General features: G+C 47.3%; 1 protein-coding gene across 1 annotated transcript; it reads right to left on the bottom strand.

Annotated features, from left to right (window-relative positions):
• Nucleotides 1-264: 264 nt before the first annotated feature.
• On the bottom strand, nucleotides 265-1597 carry FOXG_11050 (uncharacterized protein). The gene has a single exon (XM_018390541.1). The coding sequence runs from the start codon at nucleotides 1544-1546 to the stop codon at nucleotides 404-406; it is 1143 nt and encodes a 380-aa protein (XP_018249023.1). The 5' UTR covers nucleotides 1547-1597; the 3' UTR covers nucleotides 265-403.
• Between the last annotated feature and the right edge of the window lie 36 nt (nucleotides 1598-1633).

Here is a 1633-nt window from a genome sequence, read left to right on the forward strand (position 1 = left end):
CACTGGCCACCGGCTTCTTCGCTCCCTTCGGCATTGCTGGTGCGTGGTTTCCATCCCGATGTTCTCCGGTCCGATATGCTAACGAGCTGCGCAGTCTACCAGACCTACAAGCCCCAGTAAATTATTCGTCTGCGGATTGGATTTGCTGTTTGGTTGAAAGACTGGGAAGCCTGGAGGTGGAATATGGTGTAAATAACCGAAATAGACATCAGTCATTCTCGACTCTTGATTCGAAATTTCATTTGTTCGACAATCAGCTATATCGAACCATACGTGATATTGCGATTATGATAATCGCTAGCTATGCAATTCCCAGTCAACCGGATCTTTATACACAGAACTCTAGAGCCCCGGGGTATTATTCTAAGTTGGAGTACATGGTGGTACAAAATCTACTGTTACATCATAATCTCGTTCCATCTTTTTTATATCTTCGATACGACGGGCCTTCCCATTGACCCGTTGACGACTTCATGTCTGCGCCGTCAAGAATGGTCTGAAGTATGGACTCGATGAACGGCTGTCGGTCCACCGGAATATCCCAGCGCTTCTCCATCTCATCGTAAACTTCGATAACGGTCTCGTTTGAGCTGCACTTCTTGGCAGCTCGCAAGGCCCAGATGACCAACCATCTATCGATGGTAAACCCTCTTATGCTTTCGTCTCTTGCTTGGTACATTGCCTTCAACACCCCCTCGAGTCGCTGCTCACTCCATTCAGAGCCAGTAAAGCCGCCATGGGAGTAGAATCCTTTGAATAAGGACAAGAAGATCGTGGCGTGAATGGGAATCTTGAGAAACTTCATCTCATCAAGAAACTGTGCCACCTTGGCCAAGTCTCCAACTTTGACCGAGTAGTGCTCGACGAAAAGCTTGTACGTATGAAGGTTTGGCGAGAGCTGCATTTGCTTCTGCAACGGCTTTTGAAGCTCGGGATGCTTTTTGCCAATTCTCGTAAACATCATCAACACCTTAGTAATGACCCGACCCATCCCGTAGTCCCTATCCGGGATATTGGGCGCCATTTCGTGGCCGGACTTCATCCTCTCATATGTCAATTCAGCCGCTGACTCCTCACCACATCGCAACAGGCCCGATATTACACAATTGAGCACAACAGTGTCAATCATTTCACCAGCCTCAACCATGTCTTTATAGGCAGCCCGAATTCCATTCGAGTCCATCTTGAGTCCAAAATAGTGTATCAGACTGACATGATGGTATCGGTTGTACTCATAGCCTCGGCATTCCATCTCCTTGTAAATCATGTCCGCAAGAGCAAAATTTCCGGTTTTTGAGGCAACATCGAAAAGAATGTTAAACGTAACTTCGTTTCCTTTGACATTGGGTGATCGCTCCATCTCGTGCCACAACCTCAGAGCAGTATCCATCTCGGTTGGCGTCACGCGAGCTGTATATTTTGTTGCAAAAGCCAAAGCATAGTTCCAATGCGTCCGTCGCAGCGTCAATCCTGCGGTTTTGACATCAGCGATCAGCGCAAAGTAGCGCAGCATCGATTCTGAGTTTCGCTTTGGAGGCAAACCCATAATCTTCAATAACCTATTTCGCCATGGCCAGGTGAGATCACAACATCCTTGGTTCTGGAAGCTGAAGGTACAAGTCGTATATAGGAA

The sequence above is a fragment of the Fusarium oxysporum genome, chromosome 1 (genome assembly GCF_000149955.1).
Source record: "Fusarium oxysporum f. sp. lycopersici 4287 chromosome 1, whole genome shotgun sequence".
NCBI classification, from domain to species: domain Eukaryota; kingdom Fungi; phylum Ascomycota; class Sordariomycetes; order Hypocreales; family Nectriaceae; genus Fusarium; species Fusarium oxysporum.

Coding starts and splice junctions, on each gene's coding strand:
- FOXG_11050 (XM_018390541.1), bottom strand. CDS start 1,546: ATGGGTTTGCCTCCAAAGCGAAACTCAGAATCGATGCTGCGCTACTTT.